At 40.0% G+C, this 20,514-nt stretch overlaps 1 protein-coding gene across 2 annotated transcripts in view; it reads right to left on the bottom strand.

The window, feature by feature from the left end:
* Nucleotides 1-20,514, bottom strand: part of btbd7 (BTB (POZ) domain containing 7) — a 109,140-nt gene that overhangs the window by 35,502 nt on the left and 53,124 nt on the right. For both annotated transcript variants that reach the window (XM_061895171.1, XM_061895172.1), the window contains exon 3: nt 16,708-17,850. In XM_061895171.1, coding sequence (XP_061751155.1) covers nt 16,708-17,850 — 1,143 coding nt within the window. The remainder of the gene's footprint in view (nt 1-16,707; nt 17,851-20,514) is intronic.

The following is a 20,514-nucleotide window of genomic DNA, read 5'->3' as shown; positions in this document are numbered from 1 at the left end:
GGCATCAAGTTCTAAAGTTAATGATTATTTGCACAAAAAAAAAATCTATCAGTTTTAACATCAAATATGTTGTCTTTGTAGCATATTCAACTGAATATGGGTTGAAAATGATTTGCAAATAATCTGTTTGTATTTACATCTAACACAATTTCCCAACTCATATGGAAATAGATAGATAGATAGATAGACTATCAATTTTGGTGTTTTAGCAAGTTGGACATTTATTCCGTATTTTGTTTATAGTCATATCAAATAAAGATGTGTCACATAGACAAATGCAACTTAAATTGTAACACTGTATCTTACAAAATACCAAAAAAGGACATTTTTCTTAATATCTCATTGACAAAATTATTCAACCCCGTAGTTACATGCATCTTTAGTACTTAGTAAAACACCCTTTGGCAGTAATTACTTCCTTCAAACGTGATACATAACCGGACACAAACTTCTTGCAACGATCCACAGGTATTTTAGCCCATTCCTCTTGGGCAAAGGCCTCCAGTTCATTCATATTCTTGGGCTTGCGTGCTGCAACTGCCTTCTTCAAGTCCCACCACAGGTTTTCTATAGGATTTAGGTCTGGCGACTGTGAAGGCCACTCCAGAGTCTTCCAGCCCTTCTTTTGCAACCACTCTGATGTTGATTTGGAGGTATGCTTGGGATCGTTGTCATGTTGGAAGGTCCAACGTCTCCCAAGCCTCAGCTTCGTCACTGACTTCATGACATTTGCAGCTAATATATCCCGGTAGGAAATAGAATTCATAATGCCTTAAACGCGCTGGAGATTCCTGGTACCTGAGGCAGAGAAACAGCCCAAGAGCATGACTGACCCCCCACCATGCTTAACAGTAGGAAAGGTGTACTTCTCTTTGTAAGCTTAATTTTTTCTCCTCCAGACATAACGTTGATTCATAGGCCCAAAGAGTTCCAGTTTTGTCTCATCACTCCATAGAACAGTTTCCCAAAACATTTGGGGTTTGTCCAGATGATTTTTGGCATACAGGAGTCTATTTTCCTTGTGCCTGGTAGTCAGAAGTGGGTTGCGCCTGGGAGTTCTGGCATGGAAGCCTTCATCTCGTAGTGCGGGCCTTATTGTCTGGGACGAAACCTGCGTTCCCCCCTCTGCAATGTCCTGTTGTAGTTCCTCAGCTGTTACCCGGGGGTTTTTCACCACTGTACACTTCAAATACCGGACAGCATTTGCACACAGCATCCCCTTTCTACCAAGCCCAGGTAGTCTTTCCACTGTGCGATTAGCTTTTGAACTTGCGAATTATGCTCCCAACTGTGTCTCTTGGAATGTGTAATGTCTTTGCTATTTTCTTATATCCATATCCTTTCTTATGAAGAGAAATTACCTCTTCTCTTGACTCCCTGGACTTCACCATGTTGCAAATACACCATTGACCGTCTACAACAAGCTGAGCGTCAGTCTTTTTCAATCAGTTTAATTGTTGCTCGTTATGGTTCCAATCACATCTACAGGTGTTTTCAACACCTGATTGAAAAGACCTCATTCAAATTATGTTCTTAAGAGTTATGATCTTCAAGGGGTTGAATAATTTTGTCAATGACATATTAAGAAAAATGTCCTTTTTTGGTATTTTGTAAAATACAGTGTTAAAATTTAAGTTGCATTTGTCTATTTGACACATCTTTATTCGATATGACTATAAACAAAATACGGGATAAATGTCCAACTTGCTAAAACACCAAAATTGTGTGGGGGTTCAATAATTTTGATCACAACTGTAACGAGTTCAAACAGGTTCCATTAATACAGGTAACGAGTGGAGGACAGAAGACCTCCTTAAAGAAGAAGTTACAGGTCTGTGAGAGCCAGAGATCTTCCTTGTTTGAAGTGACCAAATACTTATTTTCCACCATCATTTAAAAATAAATTCTATAAAATTCCTACAACGTGAATTCATGGATTTATTTTTTCACATTCTGTCCCTCACAGTTGAAGTGTACCTATGATGAAAATTACAGACCTCTGTCATCGTTTTAAGTGGGAGAACTTGCACAATCAGTGGCTGACAAGATACTTTTTTGCCCCATTGTATATATACATATATATGTATATATATACATATACATATATATGTATATATATACATATATATATATACATATATATGTATATATATACATATACATATATATGTATATATATACATATATATATATACATATATATGTATATATATACATATACATATATATGTATATATATACATATACATATATATATATATATATATATATATATATATATATATATATATATATACATATATATATATATATATATATATATATGTTAGGGGTGCAACGGTACGTGTAATTGTATCGAGCCGTTTCGGTACGGGGGTTTCAGTTCGGTTCGGAGGTGTACCGAACGACACGGACATATTAAGCAGCGCCGCACATTGTGTAAACAATGCACACCGAGGCACCATGAATTGATTTACGTGGACCCCGACTTAAACAAGTTGAAAAACTTATTTGGGTGTTATTATTTATTGGTCAATTGTATGGAATATGTATTGTACTGTGCAATCTACTAATAAACCTTTCAATAAATAAAAAAAACAACAACACACGGCATGCTAGCAGCGCTCAAGGTATATGATAGACTGACCACACCTCCTCTTTTCATGGGATATGTCCTCTTTGCGGAGCTGTCCAGGTGGAGTTTCCTAAATGCCTCAAATGTCCGGCATTTTAAGTTAATGGTTGCGTGTATTTTCAATGTACGTTCAGGGTTAAGAAGGGGTTGAAAACAAAAAAAAAGTGGTGCACGGCAGCAACATTCGTGAGGGAGGGGGAGAGACATAGATAGCGAGAGAGTTATGATAAATGCGCATGCTTCGCCAGGCTCTGCTTTTTACCCATAGATTTATTAGATTTTATTTTTTGTTATCTATAGCAGGGGTGTCAAAACTGTGCCCCGGAGGCCATTTACGGCCCACAGCTAATGTTTAAAGGCCCACGACACATTCTAAAAATACTATTAAAATAAACAAAAACATAAACAAAAGTGAAATAAAAAAGCTTAAAGGCTAAATGTAATTTAGAAAAAGTTGAAACGTTGACTAATAAAACAAAGCTGTTTTTTTTCTTTCAAACTGTCATTGCTCAAAACATAATATTGAATCAAAATCAATGTTATTATGAATTATTGACCTATCCAAGTTTCCAATTACTTCACATTAAATAGTCCACTAAGAAAAAGGTTTTTGGTGGAAGATTTAGCAAATTTGTTAAATAAATAATCAAAAAAGTATATTTTGTTGTTTTCTTACTGTACCGAAAATGAACCGAACCGTGACCTCTGAACCGAGGTACGTACCGAACTGAAATTTTTGTGTACCGTTACACCCCTAATATATATGTATATATATATGCGCACGCATGCACATACCCACCCACACACACAAACACACACACACACAGTCATGGTCAAAAGTTTACATACCCTTGCGAAGGGCATAATGTCATTGCTGTCTTGAGTTTCCAATAATTTCTACCACTCTTATTTTTTTTGTGATAGAATGATTGGAGCACATACTTGTTTGTCACAAAACACATTCAATTTGGTTCTTTTATGAATTTATTATGGGTCTACTGAAAATGTGACCAAATCTGCTGGGTCAAAAGTATACATACAGCAACATACATTATCAATTTTATTACCTTAATGTGAGTGATTATGATTGACGACACCCGTTGACTTCTCTTAGCCCATTTAAATAGGGCTCATGTAATGCAATCATTAGACTTGGTTACAAACGCAACAATGGAAAAGACAAAGGAACTCAGCACGGATCTGAAAAAAAAAAAATTATTCACTTGAACTAGTTAGGAAAGTCACTTGGAGCCAATTCAAAGCAGCTTAAGGTCCCAATAGCAACTGTGGAGACAACTGTTTGTAAGTATAAAGTGCATGGCACAGTTTTGTCACTGCCACAATCAGGAAGAAAACGCAAGCTATCACCTGCTGCTGAGATAAATTTGTTCAGGATGATCAAGAATCAACAGAGAACCACCAAAGAGCAGATCTGCAATGAATTGGAAGCTGCTGGAACACATGTGTCAGTGTCCACATTCAAGCGTGTTTTGCATCGCCATGGATTGAGAGGCTACCATGCAAAGAAGGAAGCCCTTTATCCAGAAGTGACACCTTAAAGCTCTTCTAAAGTTTGCTGCTGATCACATGGACAAAGATAAGACCTTCTGGAAAATAAGTTCTGTGGTCAGATGAAACAAAAATTGAGCTGTTTGGCCACAATAACCAGCAATATGTTTGGAGGAGAAAAGGTGAGGCATTAAAACCCAGGAACACCAAGCCTTCCATCAAGCATGGTTGTGGTAGTATTATGCTCTGGGCCTGTTTTGCTGCCAATGGAACTGGTGCTTTACAGATAGTAAATGGGACAATGAAAAAGGAGAATTACCTCTAAATTCTTCAGGACAACCTAAAATCAGGTTGGGTCCTGGGCGCAGTTGGGTGTTCCAACAGGGAAATGACCCCAAACACACGTCAAAAGTGGTAAAGGAATGGCTAAATCAGGCTACAATTAGGGTTTGGAATGGCCTTCCCAAAGTCCTGACTTAAACCCGATTGAGAACATGTTGACAATGCTGAAGAAACAAGTCCATGTAAAAAAAACAACAAATTTAGCTGAACTGCACCAATTTTATCAAGAGGAGTGGTCAAAAATTCAGCCAGAAGCTTGTGGATGACTACCAAAAGCACCTTATTGCAGTGAAACTTGCAAAGGAAATGTAATCAAATATTAAATGGGAACATTATCAAAATTTCAGAAGGGTTAAAACCCAAAAAAAATCAGTTCCCAGTGGCTTATTTAATTTTTTTTCAAAATTTTACCCATCCCGGAATATCCCTAAAAAAGCTTTAAAGTGCCTGATTTTCGCTATCTGTGAAGCCATCGTCCATTTTCCTGTGACGTCATCCAGTGATGCCAATACGGATAGCACAGCAAGACATAGCGACATTAGCTCGGATTCAGCCTCGGATTTCAGCGGCTTAAGCGATTCAACAGATTACTCATGTATTGAAACGGATGGTTGGAGAACAGAGGCAGACAGCGAAAACAAAATTGAAGAAGAAACTGAAGCTATTGAGCGAATAGCTATTGACACTATTCGGCCATGTTTGCCTTAGCATTGCCGGTAAAATGTGCAGACCAACGATCGGGAGTTTCGCATCTTGTGACACTGGATCAACTTAAATCCATCGATTGGTAAGTGTTTGTTTGGCATTAAATGTGGGTGGAGGGAAACGCTGGATGTAAATATAGTTTCAAATGTACATACAGCTAGCCTAAATAGCATGTTAGCATCGATTAGCTGGCAGTCATGCTGCGACCAAATATGTCTGATTAGCACATAAGTCAACAACATCAACAAAACTCACCTATGTGATTTAGTTGATTTTATCATTGGAAATGCATCTGCAGGTTATCCATACATCTCTGTGCCATGTCTGCCGTAGCACCGTCGGTAAAATGTGCAGACACTCCGGCACATTCAATGGGGGTCTGACGGCAGATTTCTTTGACTTAATCGTTGGAAATGCATCTGCTTTGAGTGTCGCAAGATATCCACACAATCTTGCCATCTCTGTTGTAGCATAGCTTTCGTCGGTAAAGTGTGCGGAACAAACGACTGACCATTTCGTTGGCTTTCCCCACACCCTCGTATTTTGAACAAATTTCGTCCAATTTCTTGCCACTTTTGCATCTTTGGGCCAGTGGTGCAACTTGAATCCCTCCCTGTTAGTGTTGTTACACCCTCCGACAACACACCAACGAGGCATGATGCCTCCAAGGTTCCAGAAAAAAGTTGAAAAAACGGAAAATAACAAGAGCTGAGACGCGGTGTTTGTAATGTGTTTGAGAAAATGGCGGCTTCATTACCTGGGTGACGTCACGTTCTGACGTCATCGCTCCGAGAGCGATAAATAGAAAGGCGTTTAATTCGCCAAAATTCACCCATTCAGAGCTCGGAAATCGGTTAAAAAAATATATGGTCTTTTTTCTGCAACATCAAGGTATATATTGACGCTTACATAGGTCTGGTGATAATGTTCCCCTTTAACATTGCTGTATGTATAGTTTTGACCCAGCAGATTTGGTCACATTTTCAGTAGACCCATAATAAATTCATGAAATAACCAAATTTCATGAATGTTTTTTGTGACAAGTATGTGCTCCAATCACTCTATCATAAAAAAATAAAAGTTGTAAAAATATTGCAAACTCAAGACAGCCATGACATTACCGGTATGTTCTTTACAAGTGTATGTAAACTGTTGACCACGACTGTAAGCCTTTACCAAAGGCAGAAATAATAAATTATGTTCTCAGCACATACACAATGTTGACATCTACAGTTATATTTTGATATAGATGGGGAAAAGCACGGTACTCGTAAACGGGGCATACAACAAACATCAGTAGACGTGAAGTTAAATCCATCCATTTTCTATCGTCTTTTCCCTTGGGGGTCGCGGGGGACGCTGGAGCCCATCCCAGCTACAATCGGGTGGAAGGCAGGGAACACCCTGGACAAGTCGCCACCTCATCACCGGGCCAACACAGATTGACTGACAACATTCACACAATAGGGCCTAGTGTGTGAATGTGCCTAGTGTTGCCAATCAACCTATCCCCAGGTGCATGTCTTTGGAGTTAAATCATGAAATGCAATCTTGCCCGATCAAAAAATATTGCATTTCAATCCGGGAGAGTCATGATTCCAATTTCCTTGACCCAGCCACACAAATAAGTTGCAGGCCTCCACGCTTTTTCAAGTTTTGATCGGTTTTGTCATGTACGAAGGCGTCTGGAGCACAATAGTTCAATATGTCTGAAAACGCAACCCAAGTATAATTCTTGATATCACTCGACAAATCTTTTTTTGTAAATTTCAGTGATCTACTCCATTGCATAGTTAGATTTTTTTGCTCGTATCTGCTTTTTGCAGGAAGATGTAAGCCTCTTTTTTAGAATAGTTCGCGCACTGCTTGCTGTACAACAGTTGACCACCACCGGATTTTACTTTCGGGAAGAAGTCACGTGTCGGAATACCAGCTGTTGACTAGTGATGCACCGTAAATTCGGATGCTGAAGAAAAGACTTTGATCAGCAAAACACAAAACAGGATGTTGTGACAACGTAAGCATGACACACGGGATTCTGGATCGGATGCAGCATGTCCACAATGTGGTCGTACTTTAATATATCCGAGATAAACAGCAGACAGAGATCTACAAAATGTGGAAGGCAGCGGCTTTTAAGGAGAGGAAGGCTGGCAGCAACCTCAAGCAAGTGTGACGTCATGCTCACTGCAGATGCAATGACAAAAGTCTTTTAACATGAGTACAGTCTAGGGCTGGGCGATATATTGATATACATGATATATCGCGGGTTTGTGTCCGTGCGATATAAAAAATGACTATATCGTGATATCCGAGTATACGTTTTCACGCAGTTGCTTTTAGCTGCGGGCATTACATTACAGGCTCTTCTCGCTCTTTCCTGTCTCTCCTTCTCACAGACAAGCGCACTTTCTTACACACGTCACATACTGTCACGTCATACATCACATACTGTACGTATACGGCCTCGCAGAGCAGAGAGGTAGCACCATTAGTAACGTTAGCCGTGATGCCAGCAGAGTCGTGAGAGTTGTAATACAAGAGAAAGAAGGTATGAATGAAGGAATAATTAATTCCCAAGTAAAACAGCAGGGAGTCCATCGTCTGGTGGTGGTTTGGCTTTAAGTGGGAATATGTTGAACAGACAACCGTAATTTGTCAAGCATGCGGCAAAAGCGTTGCTATAAAAAGTAGCATTAGTGCTAATATGTAGCATCATTTGAAAAGTCACCCGCTAGAGCAGGGGTCGGGAACCTTTTTGGCCGAGAGAGCCAAGAAGCCAAATATTTTAAAATGTATTTCCATAAAGCCATATAATATTTTTTTTTACACTGAACACAACTAACCATTTTTAAGTAAAACCAACATTTCTAGAGTATAATAAGTCTGTTATTCTCTGTAATAACATTGTTATTCTGAAGCTAACTGTGGAGGGGGTGTGGCCTGCGGGCCTGCAGCGAAGCGGGGTGTGCCAGGACCGGCCTCGAAATCAGTGACAGGTGCGTAGATGGCCCACCTGGGCCTTGTTATCTAATCACCTGTCGCTATGTTATAAGCAGCAGCCAGGAGGAGAGACGGGGTTGGAGCTAGAGCCAGAGTGCAAACGAGAACGAAAGAGAAAAAGACAATTGCTGGAAAGCAACTGAGAGACATATTGAAAAATAAAACAATATTTTAACCCTGAAACAGGCTCTGATGTCCGTGCTTGGTGGTCTGAAGAACCCGCAGGAGGGCTAGCCCCACACTAATCAATAATAAATAAATAACTTTTTACCATTAACGCAGCTTCTTGAACAGGTGCGCTAGAAAACGGATGGATGGATTAAAATGCACGAGAATGTTTTATATTTTGAACGTTATTTTTAACACTGTGATTACAAGTGGAATTATTCAATAATTAGCGTGTTAAACAGTGTCAGCTCGGATTTATCTTAGAGCCAGATGCAGTCATCAAAAGAGCCACATCTGGCTCTAGAGCCATAAGTTCCCTACCCCTGCGCTAGAGAATGAAGAGTGTTTGAAACTTTGCATGTCAACATCTCCATTCGGTGCCACAGGCCCACACCACCAAAATGCAGAGGCAAACATTTCCAGAACAATACCGCATGAAAAAAATTGTCAACAACAGAATTTAATAACGTCCGTAGTAACCTACCACATAGCGAAGGACGAATACTATTTGAATTCCTATTATGCAGCTCATTTTTATTTGACACTTAAAATGTTTCTGACAATCTTGCATTTTCTGTTTTGGAAATGACATGAATGTTTGTGCCACTGCTTAATAATTGTTTAAGAAATACAGTTTTGGTCAAATGACGTAGTTGTGATTTCCTTCACTGCATGAAAGTTTAAAATGAGCATATATTAGTACATTACGATCAAGAATGTTTTAATGTAGACACATAGAATCATCATACTGCATATATGCATCAAGTGTTAATTCAAGGCCAAGACAAAATATTGAGATATATATTGTGTATCGCGATATGGCTTAAAAATATCGCGATATTAAAAAAAGGCCAACTCGCCCAGCCCTAGTACAGTCTACAAAAACACCAAACAAATATGCTAGATTTGTTGCTGGTCGATTTAATGGAGATAAAGTGACTAAAGGGAGTGGACAAGTTTATAGACTCTTGAAAAATTCTCAACAAAGACTGCAATCTAAGGGAAACCCTGTAAAACAGAGATCCTCAAACTGTGGTATGTGTACCACTAGTGGTAAGCGGGTTTCATCTAGTGGTACAACTAATAATTACAGTGTTTTATTTTCCTATTTTCAAACAGTGTTTTTGTTCAAACTGTGTGTAATGGCCAAAAATATGAAATATACTTGTTAAATAAAACCTCTACATTGTTTTTAATTAATACTTAGGCTCACTAAGCTACTGTATTTTAATGTTGGTTATTATGGTGGTCTTTGGAAGTGGGAGGAAGCCGGTGTACCCGGAGGGAAGCCAGCCTGGGGATAGGTTTATTGGCAACACTAAATTGGCCCTAGTGTGTGAATGTAAGTGTGAATGTTGTCTGTCTATCTGTGTTGGCCCTGCGATGAGGGGGCGACTTGTCCAGGGTGTACCCCGCCTTCCGCCCGATTGTAGCTGAGATAGGCGCCAGCGCCCCCCGTGACCTGAAAAGGGAATAAGAGGTAGAAAATGGATGGTTGGATGGATATTATGGTGGTACTTGGACAGGCAAGCTTTTTTGAAGAGTTACTTGGTGAAAAAAGTTAGAGGTTAAGGTTACAAAGAACACCTAAAACATCCATCAATCCATTATCTACCAGTCGTGCCTCTTGGGATCACGGGGGGCTGGAGCCCGTGGTAACAATTTCATAAAATCACAAGTTTTTTCAATGTTACTGAAAAAGTAAGCCTTAAAACATTGCAACTTTTGCCACAGCTTATTGAAAAAGCTGCTGCGAATTTAGGCATTTTAGGTTGGAACAATTACAAAGACCCCCCTTCACACTACTGGAAGGACTGGCTAATGCACTTAAATTTGCCTTTGAACAGAAAAACTTAAAACAATCCAAATTCCAAACCCACGACACGGTTGCCCAATGCGATTACGTTTGCGTCCCTAAAAAAGATAAGTAATGTACAAATTGTGTTAGATGTAAATATAAACGGAATAAAATGATTTGCAAATCCTTTTCAACCCATATTCAATTACATGCACTACAAATACATGATATTTGATGTTAAAACTCATAAACTTAATTTTTTTTCTTGCAAATAATTAACTTAGAATTTCATGGCTGCAACACGTGCCAAAGTAGTTGGGAAAGGGCATGTTCACCACTGTGTTACATCACCTTTTCTTTTAACAACACTCAATAAACGTTTGGGAACTGAGGAAACTAACTGTTGAAGCTTTGAAAGTGGAATTCTTTCCCAATCTTGTTTTATGTAGAGCTTCAGTTGTTCAACAGTCTGGGGTCTCCGCTGTCATATTTTACGCTTCATATTGCGCCACACATTTTCGATGGGAGACAAGTCTGTACTGCAGGCGGGCCAGGAAAGTACCCGCACTCTTTTTTTACGAAGCCACGCTGTTGTAACATGTGGCTTGGCATTGTTTTGCTGAAATAAGCAGGCGCATCCATAATAACGTTGCTTGGATGGCAATATTTGTTGCTCCAAAACCTGTATGTACCTATTAGCATTAATTGTGCCTTCACAGATGAGTAGGTTAGCCATGTCTTGGGTGCTAATACACCTCCATACCATCACAGATACTGGCTTTTGAACTTTGCGCCTAGAACAATCTGGATGGTTCTTTTCCTCCTTGTTCCAGAAGACACGACGTCCACAGTTTCTAAAAACAATTCGAAAAATGGACTCGTCAGACCACAGAACACTTTTTCTCTTTGAATCAGTCCATCTTAGATGATCTTGGGCCCAGGGAAGCCGGCGGCGTTTCTGAATGTTGTTGATAAATGGCTTTCGCTTTGCATAGCAGAGTTTTAACTTGCACTTACAGATGTAGCGATAAACTGTATTTAGTGACAGTGGTTTTCTGAAGTGTTCCCGAGCCCATGTGATGATATCCTTTAGAGTTTTTGATACAATGCCTTCCGAGGGATTGAAGGTCCCGGTCATTCAATGTTGATTTCCGGCCATGCCGCTTACGTGGAGTGATTTCTCCAGATTCTCTGAACGTTTTGATGATATTATGGACCACAGATGTTGAAATCCCTTAATTTCTTGAAATTGCACTTTGAGAATTGTTGTCCTCAAACTGTTTGACTATTTGCTCATGCAGTTGTGGACAAAGGGGTGTACCTCGCCCCATCCTTTCTTTTGAAAGACTGGGCATTTTTTGGGAAGCTGTTTTTATACCCAATCATGGCACCCACCTGTTTCCAATTGGCCTGCACACCTGTGGGATATTCCAAATAAGTGTTTGATGAGCATTCCTCAACTTTATCAGTATTTATTGCCACCTTTACCAAATTCTTTGTTATGTGTTGCTGGCATCAAATTCTAAAGTTAATGATTATTTGCAAAAAAAAAAAAAAAAAAGTTTATCAGTTTGAACATCAAATATGTTGTCTTTGTAGCATATTCGACTGAATATGGTTTGAAAATTATTTGCAAATCATTATATTCCGTTTATATTTACATCTAACACAATTTCCCAACTCACACGGAAACGGGGTTTGTATAAATATCACTCTTCTTACAAGTAATCATTGATATCTGCCAATTTGCCTGATAGAAATAAACAGAACAACTTAAAATAGGAGTAGTACCGTAGCTTCAAAGTAGGGGAACAAGAAAATGTGCCGATGCAAGATTACTTACTAAATGTAAGCGGAGACCGGCGTTGGCCCTGGACAGGGAAGGAAAATCAAGCCCAAGTCCGGCACATTTCGAATGGCCGAGTATGGGAATGCCCAAAATCTTTTAGTTCCAGCATGTAGCAAGCAATTCAAAAGGATTAGTAACTACAAAAACATGGCAAAAGGAATGTGTGGTGATAATGACATGCACTGCCTTTCAGCCAGACACATTTCTCACATTAAAATGTGTTCCATCAACATTAAACTAAACCTTAATGCTGTCAGTTCCAGGCAGCTGCTCTACAATGATACAATTTTAACACTGAATCCGAAGACACAAGCTGTGGATAAACTTTGAGAGAAAGTTTGAAGCAAGCTCTTGCTTTGTCAGCTGCTAAGATTATTTTAGTAGCAAGGCCAGAGAAAGAATGCAAATTTAAATTGACGCCTCACAGTAAGCAGGGCTACTGTGAAAAAGTGATTTGAAAATGGGAATAACAGGATGCTGAAGTGCAGACAGAGATGGGAAATTGGACAGGATGACATTGAGTGAACCTCAACTATCTCGCCACATTCCTCACTGAGGTTCCATGGGAGCTGATTAGTGCTAAGCGACTCAGTGGGTGAAGGAGCAGAGGGGCATAAAAATACCCTCTCACAGGGGGCTGTTGAATTGAGGGATTGGGTTTGAAAAGGTTTGGGGAGTGGCAGCTTTTTCCTGCTCACCAGCTAAGCTTATCAGAATGACAGTGACAGCTCCAGGGTGTTTAATAGTGTCTAAACACCTGCGCATCATTGTTTACATCAAACCACTACACAGCGCCTTTGAGTGCTGACAGATTCACAACTTGTCAATCTGACTAACCCAAGGCTTTTAAAATACTTCTCACAAGGCATAATTTAGCTCACACTATCCATTATGCAAGATGTCACATTGTCCTTCCAGCTTCCACATAGAAAGATGCATTTGACTGCCACTCTCAAGATCAAAAACCCTTGTGTAATTAAGACGATTGTACTACCATTGCAATACAAATTTGTACAAAAGATAAGAGTTGAAATAGGGCTGGGCGATATAGACGAAAAAGTATATCTTGATATATTTTTGCTTAAACTCGATATTTAATATATATCTCGATATATTTTTCGGTGAAAATATTTATATGAAGATATTAATTTTTGAGCGATATTCACTTAAAGGGGAACATTATCACCAGACCTATGTAAGCGTCAATATATACCTTGATGTTGCAGAAAAAGAGACTATATATTTTTTTAACCGATTTCCGAACTCTAAATGGGTGAATTTTGGTGAATTAAACGCTTTTCTATTATTCGCTCTCGGAGCGATGACGTCACAATGTGACGTCACATAGGTAATCAATCCACCATTTTCTCAAACACATTACAAACGAGTCAAATCAGCTCTGTTATTTTCCGTTTTTTTCGACTGTTTTCCGTACCTTGGAGACATCATGCCTCGTCGGTGTGTTGTCGGAGGGTGTAACAACACGATCAGGGACGGATTCAAGTTGATTTACGTGGAGTGTGCATCGATTAGCACGGCATGCTAATCAATGCTAACATGCTATTTAGGCTAGCTGTATGTACATATTGCATCGTTATGCCTCATTTGTAGCTATATTTGCATCCAGCCTTTCCCTCCACCCAGTTTTAATGCCAACAAACACATACCAATCGACGGATTCAAGTTGCACCAGTGTCAAATTATGCGAAAGTCCCTCGTTTGGTCTGCACATTTTACCGGCGATTCTACGACAGATGGCACACAGAAACTTGTGGATATCCTGCGACACTCAAAGCAGATGCATTTCCAACGATAAAGTCAACGAAATCACAAAGGTGAGTTTTGTTGATGTTATTGACTTATGTGCTAATCAGACATATTTGGTCGCGGCATGACTGCCAGCTAATCAATGCCAACATGCTATTTAGGCTAGCTGTATGTACATTTGTAGCTATATTTGCATCCAGCCTTTCCCTCCACCCACATCTTATGCCAAACAAACACTTACCAATCGACAGATTTAAGTTGCTCCAGTGGTCTGGTCAAAAGATGCAATCGTTGGTTAGAAGGCGATCGCCGGATAGCTTCAATAGCTATTCGCTCAATAGTTTCAGTTTCTTCTTCAATTTCGTTTTCCCTATCTGCCTCCACACTCCAACCATCCGTTTCAATACATGCGTAATCTGTTGAATCGCTTAAACCGCTGAAATCCGAGTCTGAATCCGAGCTAATGTCGCTATATCTTGCTGTGCTATCCGCCATGTTGTTTGTATTGGCATCACTAGATGACGTCACAGGAAAATGGACGGTGGATTTACAGATAGCGAAAATCAGGCACTATAAAGCCTTTTTTCGGGATATTCCATGTTGGGTAAAATTTTGAAAATAACTTCGAAAAATAAAATAAGCAACTGGGAACTGATTTTTATTGGTTTCAACCCTTCTGAAATTGTGATAATGTTCCCCTTTAAATTGAAGTGAATGACAACTGTACTGTAAACAGTCAGTGGCATTTTTATTAACCCAGTTAGTCAAGATGGGTATTTACAGCACAGAAAAGAAAGGGTTTAAGTAGTTCAGAATGATATAACATAAATAAAATAGAAAAACATTATTTCTACATAAAATAAACAATATAGCTGTGCAAACAATACAATAACTCAGATAAAATATATATTTGCAGGTAGGCAGGCACTTTTTAATTCCCAGTCGACAATGTAATGGACACACACGTACGGTTCTGTGGTCCTACTAGGAGTGGTCAGCGCCAAGTAAGTGGCTTTAGTTCATTGTGCCGCTATGATCCTCCTCACTTTGTCATACATTTCGCTTGAAAATTCTCGTTTCTCTTCTCCGATTGTCGTCATTGTTTGGGATCCCTGTTGTGATTTCCCTTCCAGGTTCCATGACCCGCCTTATCTTGCCTCTGATTGGCCTGTTCCTAATGTTTTGCCCTACTTTTAACCAATCTTGAGTCGTGACTCATCATAGTGAACCAACCAATCCTGCCCGTGGAGTTGCGCTAGTCCAGTTGTCTTTCTCTTCTTACTCTCGCTTCTTTTGTAGCATGTAGCTTAGCTAACAGCTACGTGGGTCTAAAAATAGCTAAGCTACGGAAATCACTACTGTCCCGAGCGCGGCGCACGCTGCTGCTCACTGCTCCCCTCACCCCCCAGGAGGTGAACATGGGGATGGGTCAAATGCAGCGGACACATTTCACCACACCTAGTATATGTGACTATCATTGGGAATTTAAAAAGTGGCAAAGCTACTGCCAATCTACTGGGAAATTTAGTTAAGCTGCTGGTGTCACTGCTGGTGGCACACTCAGGCTGCATATTTGCTTGTGTGTTGTTGTTGTGGGTCAGTGCTTGGGGGGGGACGGACGACAACCACCGCTTGGAAGAGGGAAGGGAAGGGGTATAATAGCTCATGGAGTATTGGGGGGAGAACAAGGAACACGACATATAAGCGGTGTTTGGTCATTTTAACGTGAAAAAATTATATCGATATTACAATATTGTCTTAATTCATTTCGTAAAAATATATCAATATTTTTTACAAACTCTATAAATCACCCAGCTCTAAGTAGAAATAATGAATACATTGAATAAAAGATGCCAAAATCACCACAAATTACTTCTCTGCAAAGGTGCTAAGGATGAAACTACTGTACCTCAGGGTGGGAGACATCACATACTATAGGGGGGATTTATTTGGAAGATATAGTAGATGACTAGACATATGAAGACATAAAAAAAAAAACAGTAGTACATATTCCTAACTCCAGGGTAATAATAATCAAAATACCACATACAACTTACTGTACATACAATTCTTAAATCTCAGGGTAATAATAATCAAAATACCACATACAACTTACTGTACATACAATTCTTAAATATAAGTGTATATATTCGGTCACAAATTATGATTTCATTTATTAATATACAGTACACTAGTGAGATATCAGATGTATGCTTAAGTGTACAGTTATAACATGAATAAATATATTTTTCTATATCTGACATTGCTAAAAACAAAAAAAAAACTAGTTCACAAAGGCAAGAAAGTCACACAAATAAAATAAATGTGATTGCACATTCAAATGACAAGCCGAAAACATGTTCTCAGTCAACACACCTAAACACATAAAATATTGTAAAGTCTTCACAATTGTAGAAGTTTTCCAAAAGCTCAGGTTTAAAAAAAAAAACAACCTTTGGGTAAAAAACAAAAGCCACAACTCACTGTAAACTATTCCTTTAAAAAATATCTACTTCCATGAGGACATCAATACAATAAAATGGTTGAATTCAGACATCGTCTGAATAAAACAAAACATTATTGGCCGTATAATTGTAGCCTATATTTGTAATCCGTCTTAAGCAGCTGCAGCTTTAACACCTCTGACCTGACATTAAGCTATACAACAGTCTGAGCAACACAGGTTATAGTTTGATTTTTTTTACAAATGATTAATCTTCCTTTAAGAATGAAACAATTTGAGTGGGCGAAACCCTCCATGAATGAGTGAGCTAGTAAGATAACGTTCAAAACCAAAGAGTCCTGAGAGGCTATGACAGCATTGCAAGCCATGTAAACAAATGATTAAAATTCATGAGAGCAGGTAAAGACATAATCATGCATTATTGATTTGTACGAACATGTGCTGTAATGGGAGTCATAACGACTTACCTTGTGCCAGCATGTTAAATTCCAGGAATAAAGCAATATGGTAGAGCTCCATGGCCTCTTCTGTGCGTGTGCTGGCACACCGACCCCCAGACACCAGAGCTTGTACTTCCCCAAGACTGCCCGCAGAAGGGCTGCCGCGCAGAACCAATCCCAGCTCGACTACATCTGTGTACATGCAGTGGAGAATCACTTGCACATACTTGCGCGGGATAATGGACTCATCCAGCACAATACGGGTCGGTGTTTGCAGCGTGCGCTCTGTCATTTCCTCCCCAGTTCGAATGCGTCTCTGCAAAAGGTTCCTAAAGAAAGGGGAGCGTGCTGAGAGGATAGCCTTATGAGCTCGAAGGTCCTCATCTGGAGTTCCTGGAGCTCCGCCAACTCCTGAAACTACAGTGGGTGCTCCAGCCCCAGTCCCTCTCTCGTTGAAACTCTCGACCATCTCAAAGTCCGAGGAGAAACTCAGCAGGGCATCATAGTAGCCTTCGTAATCAAACAAACCCTTCATATCTGCTTCTAGGGAGTTGGGTGTTCCAAACTCTTCGCTGAGCTGTACTAGAACATCCACATTCTGCAGTCTGGAATCCTCTACGCTGCTCACCCCAAACTCTCCTGTGTACAAGTAGTGTAGCAGGGCGGAGAACATGGGCACATCAATGCCTGCTGTGTCAATGTCCATGTGGACCTCCGCTCCATAGCCAGGGGATGAGGACAGCAGAGTCTTGAAAAAGGGGCAGCGGGCAGCCAGGATGGCCCGGTGCGCTGGGAAGCAAGTACCACGAAAGATAAGGTCTACGTCAGTGCAGTATTTATGCTGATAAAGGGCAGACAGGTCACGGGGCAAGCTGGGCGCGTCGGCCCGCGCAAGGCTTGCCTGGAAGCTCAGCTCCTTGAGGGCCGCAGTGCCCTCGTATTCCTCCACCAGGGCATTTGTGTCTCGAACGTCCCAGCGGGAAAGCAGCTCACGCATTTGTCGGGCATGGTCCGCCGACCGGCTGGACTTTCTTCGTTTGATGAAGCGCCTTTTGAGGGTTGCCAGGCCAAGGCTTTTCTTCTTCCTGTCGGCGGGACGCTCATGGCCATGCTCAAGGCTGTACAGCTTTGACTCCCAAGCATACCCATGCTGGGAATAGGACGAGGTCCCTAGAAGTAAGACAAGCAAATCCAAATACATTTGAGTTTATATTGAACTTTTTCTTATTAATCTAAAAATAACTTGGATTCAATTTACAATACAAACAGCAATGGCTGCTGTTCTGTATAAAAGGCAATGACATGGAATTTAACAAAGTTGTCAGAGAAACCACATTTCAAAGATAGTAAATATCCTGTGAGTATGGGGATGTTGTAATGCTGGTAACACCCAAAACTCATGTTCCCAGAAATTGTTGCTGTCCAACAAGTCCTACTGTATATACATCATACTCTGGCTGGGGCGATTCGTCAACTAAGTCACAGTCATCGATGACAATACATCAATATTACGTGCTTTGCGTTGAGGAAAGATGGCCGCAGAGAAAAATATATCACGAGTGTTGCTCCAACTGATCGGCAACCAATCTGGACAATTTCTGTGGAGAAGTATGTGATCGCAAAAAAATATTAATTGTGGCTCATACCTTGCAGCTTGATCCTTTTGCTGACAAATGCGGTTAGCAGCTAACTGTGTTTGTGTATGTCCATACACAGTATGGAGCAGCCCATCGAAGTTAATATCACCTCCATTGAGGAGCACACAAGTAGGGATAATAATCCCTAAGGTAACTGCTATACAAGCTTGAAAAAACACAAAAAAGCACTAAGTTAACTTTAACAGAAGTGTAGATGAAACCGTGTTGCATTGAAATGTCAGGAGGTACTTATGGAGACCAATTATTATTTCTTACCTATCGGTATCTGTTTTTCTCTATTTGGGATCTGCATAAGTACCGAAAATTTGAAATTAAACCTTGGAGGCATGAATGAGATATTTATAAAACAATATTGCCCACCTTCATACTTCCTCCAAACAAGCCGTTGGGAAACCCAATTTGTGACGTTTTTCCTCAAGTGTGAAATCAGCTGATATCGCCCTATATTGTAGAGATTTACCCGAAGACCTTTGCGCGAGTCCGCTGCTGTAGTCAATAAGCTCCTTCTTTTTCTCTATCATCTTGTTTTAGGGCAGATGCATATTACGTTGCTGCCATTTATAATAAAAATGGCATGGTTATGTGCATTCACAATGACGTCATCGAGTAATTTTCAATGACATGATTTTCTTTAAAAAGGCTCCAAAAATGTATACATACATTTAAAACAAATTTGTGTGTAGGGTGGCAGAGGGGTTAGTGTGTCTGCCTCACAATACGAAGGTCCTGCAGTCCTGGGTTCAATCCCAGGCTCGGGATCTTTCTGTGTGGAGTTTGCATGTTCTCCCCGTGAATGCGTGGGTTCCCTCCGGGTAATCCGGCTTCCTCCCACTTCAAAAGACATGCACCTGGGGATAGGTTGATTGGCAACACTAAATGGTCCCTGGTGTGTGAATGTGAGTGTGAATGTTGTCTGTCTATCTGTGTTGGCCCTGCGATGAGGTGGCGACTTGTCCAGGGTGTACACCGCCTTCCGCCCGATTGTAGCTGAGATAGGCGCCAGCGCCCCCCGCGACACCAAAAGGGAATAAGCGGTAGAAAATGGATGGATGGATGGATGGATAATATATATTGTTTCATCGTTTTGCCATATTTTAAATTGTTGCTGCTTTGTTGAGATGTTTTCAATTCATCAATTCAATCAATTCAATTTAATCTACTTAATTTTTTTTTTTTAACGACTTGAACATTTTTTAAAAACAACTAACAATAAATCTTGCATCTTTTTCTGGTGTTATTATAAAATGTACTTGTGTTTAGAACTACTTCTGTCCTTCGATGTACAAACCCCGTTTCCATATGAGTTGGGAAATTGAGTTAGATGTAAATGTTAACGGAATACAATGATTTGCAAATCCTTTTCAACTCATATTCAATTGAATGCACTACAAAGACAAGATATTTGATGTTCAAACTCAAACTTTTATTTAGTTTTTTGCAAATAATTATTAACTTAGAATTTAATGGTTGCAACACGTGCCAAATTAGTTGGGAAAGGGCATGTTCACCACTGTGTTACATCACCTTTTCTTTTAAAAACACTCAAATGTTTGGGAACTGAAGAAACTAATTGTTAAAGCTTTGAAAGTGGAATTATTTCCCATTCTTGTTTTATGTAGAGCTTCAGTCGTTCAACAGTCGTTCAACAGTCCAGGGTCTCCGCTGTCATATTTTACGCTTCATAATGCGCCACACATTTTAGATGGGAGACAGGTCTGGACTGCAGGCGGGCCAGGAAAGTACCCGTACTCTTTTTTTTTACAAAGCCACGCTGTTGTAACACGTGCTGAATGTGGCTCGGCATTGTCTTTCTTGAATAAGCAGAGGCGTCCATGAAAAAAAAAAAAACGGCATTAATGGTGCCTTCACAGATGTGTAAGTTACCCAATGCCTTGGGCACTAATGCACCCCCATACCATCACAAATGCTGGCTTTTGAACTTTGCGTCGATAACAGTCTGGATGGTTCGCTTCCCCTTTGGTCCGGATGATACAATGTCGAATATTTCCAAAAACAATTTGAAATGTGGACTTGTCAGACCACAGAACACTTTGCATCAGTCCATCTTAGATAAAATGGTAAATAAAATGGTTGTACTTGTATAGCGCCTTTCTACCCCTTTTTAAGGAGCCCAAAGCGCTTTGACAGTATTTCCACATTCACCCACACATTCACA

Source organism: Nerophis ophidion, linkage group LG03 (assembly GCF_033978795.1).
Source record: "Nerophis ophidion isolate RoL-2023_Sa linkage group LG03, RoL_Noph_v1.0, whole genome shotgun sequence".
Classification (NCBI taxonomy): Eukaryota; Metazoa; Chordata; class Actinopteri; order Syngnathiformes; family Syngnathidae; genus Nerophis; species Nerophis ophidion.
This window is presented reverse-complemented; position numbering and strand designations above follow the sequence as displayed.